The following is a 1590-nucleotide window of genomic DNA, read 5'->3' as shown; positions in this document are numbered from 1 at the left end:
ACACAGGAACACGTCCAGGTGGGTTTGAAAGTCTCCAGAGCAGGAGACTCCACACCCTCTCTGGTTCAAGTCCCTTCATCATCCTCGTAGCTCTCCGTCGGAGAGCTACGAGGATGATGAAGGGAGTAGGTCCCAAGGAGACTCCGCACCCTCTCTGGGCAGCCTGGGCCGGGGCTCCGGCACCCGCACAGGGAAAAGTTCTTCCTCATGTTTTTGTGGAACCTCCTATGCTCCAGCTCCGTTGCCCCTTGTCCTGTCATTGGACATCACTGAGAAGAGGATTTTCAGTGCTTTTGAATATCAAAGGCACTTAAGTGAGTGCTTCCTCCAGAGGAGAGAGGTCCTGTGGGTGGGCAGGCTGCCTCCGAGGTTGGGAAGGGGTGGAGGGAGACGCAGAATTGTTAAGGTTGGAAAAGACCTCTAAGATCAACTAGTCCAACCGTCTGCCCAACACCACCGTGACCACTAAACTGTATCCTCAAGTGCCACGTCTACACCTGTTTTGAACGCCTCCAGGGATGATGACTTTACCGCTTCTCCAGGGGTCCTGCTTGTCCCCCCGAGCTCTGGGTGCCGGGGGCCGGGCAATGGAGGCAATGCTGCTCCCCAAGGGTTGTTTCACCATATGCTTGTCCTAGGTGACACCGGGCCTTGAGGGGCAAGAAGGAGAGCTGCTCGTGAAGGGACCCTCCGTCTTCCGCGAGTACTGGAACAGACCCAGGGAAACCGCCGATGCCTTCACGCCCGATGGCTGGTTCAAAACAGGTACCATGGGGGTTGGGTTTGGGGGGGTCTCTCCACCTGGCTAGGGACGCGGTGCTTCCTAAACGCTGGGCTCTGGGATGGTTTTTGTGTGCGATGGCCGTCAGTAGCCAAGTAATGGGGTATGTTTGGGGTGTAAGGATAATATATTGGTGCTTCATCAGCCTGTTCTACCACGTAACAAGAGGAAATGGACTCAAGTTGCGCCAACAGAAGTTTGGGTTCGATATTAGGAAGGATTTCTTCATGGAAGGGGTTGCCAGGCGTTGGAACGGATTGTCCAGGGCAGTGGTGAAGTCCCTGCACTTGGAGGGATTTAAGAATTGGGTGGATACAGTGCATAGGGATACAGTTCAGTTGAGGACTTAATGTTTTCTGGAGAGAGGATGTGACAAACGGGTGGGATTTTGCGTAGCTCCGAGGTGCCGGATCCATGCCGGCACTGGCAGGGTGTCTAGGAGGGAGTTTGCTCTCCTGGTCATGGCTGAGTTTTTAAAGACAAGGTGTGTAGGGTCGAAGCCGCAAGCGCGGGGCAGTGCAGCTGCACGGGGTGGGCTGGGCTTGTGAGCATTTTCAAGGAACCGTTATTCGTCAGTCAGAAAATACTAATTGCTGAACTTTCTGGGGAAAAATCACAGCGGGTGTCTTTGGTGCGGGAGCAGTTCAAGAAGGGGGTTTGAAATTGCCAGAGCGCTTTTTTTTTTAAGTGAAAAGTCCGACTCTTTCAAATAAAGAGGCCTTTTCGTTTGAAACTAAGGCTCTTTTTTTTTTCCTTTGTATGATCTGTTGTGGAAATGCAAAGGAAATTTTCTGGGTTTTCTCGGGATT

At 52.6% G+C, this 1590-nt stretch overlaps 1 protein-coding gene across 1 annotated transcript in view; it reads left to right on the top strand.

Moving 5' to 3' along the window:
• The window catches only part of ACSF3 (acyl-CoA synthetase family member 3), a gene marked incomplete at its 3' end in the record, with an annotated part of 32108 nt that extends 31343 nt beyond the window's left edge, over positions 1-765 (top strand). The window contains exon 6 of the mRNA XM_009875720.1: positions 639-765. Within this exon, the coding sequence (XP_009874022.1) occupies positions 639-765 (127 nt within the window). The remainder of the gene's footprint in view (positions 1-638) is intronic.
• Positions 766-1590: the final 825 nt, after the last annotated feature.

This window comes from Apaloderma vittatum, unplaced genomic scaffold (assembly GCF_000703405.1).
Source record: "Apaloderma vittatum isolate BGI_N311 unplaced genomic scaffold, ASM70340v1 scaffold26808, whole genome shotgun sequence".
Classification (NCBI taxonomy): domain Eukaryota; kingdom Metazoa; phylum Chordata; class Aves; order Trogoniformes; family Trogonidae; genus Apaloderma; species Apaloderma vittatum.
Note: the sequence above shows the minus strand (reverse complement) of the source record. Positions and strands in the feature narration are given on the sequence as shown.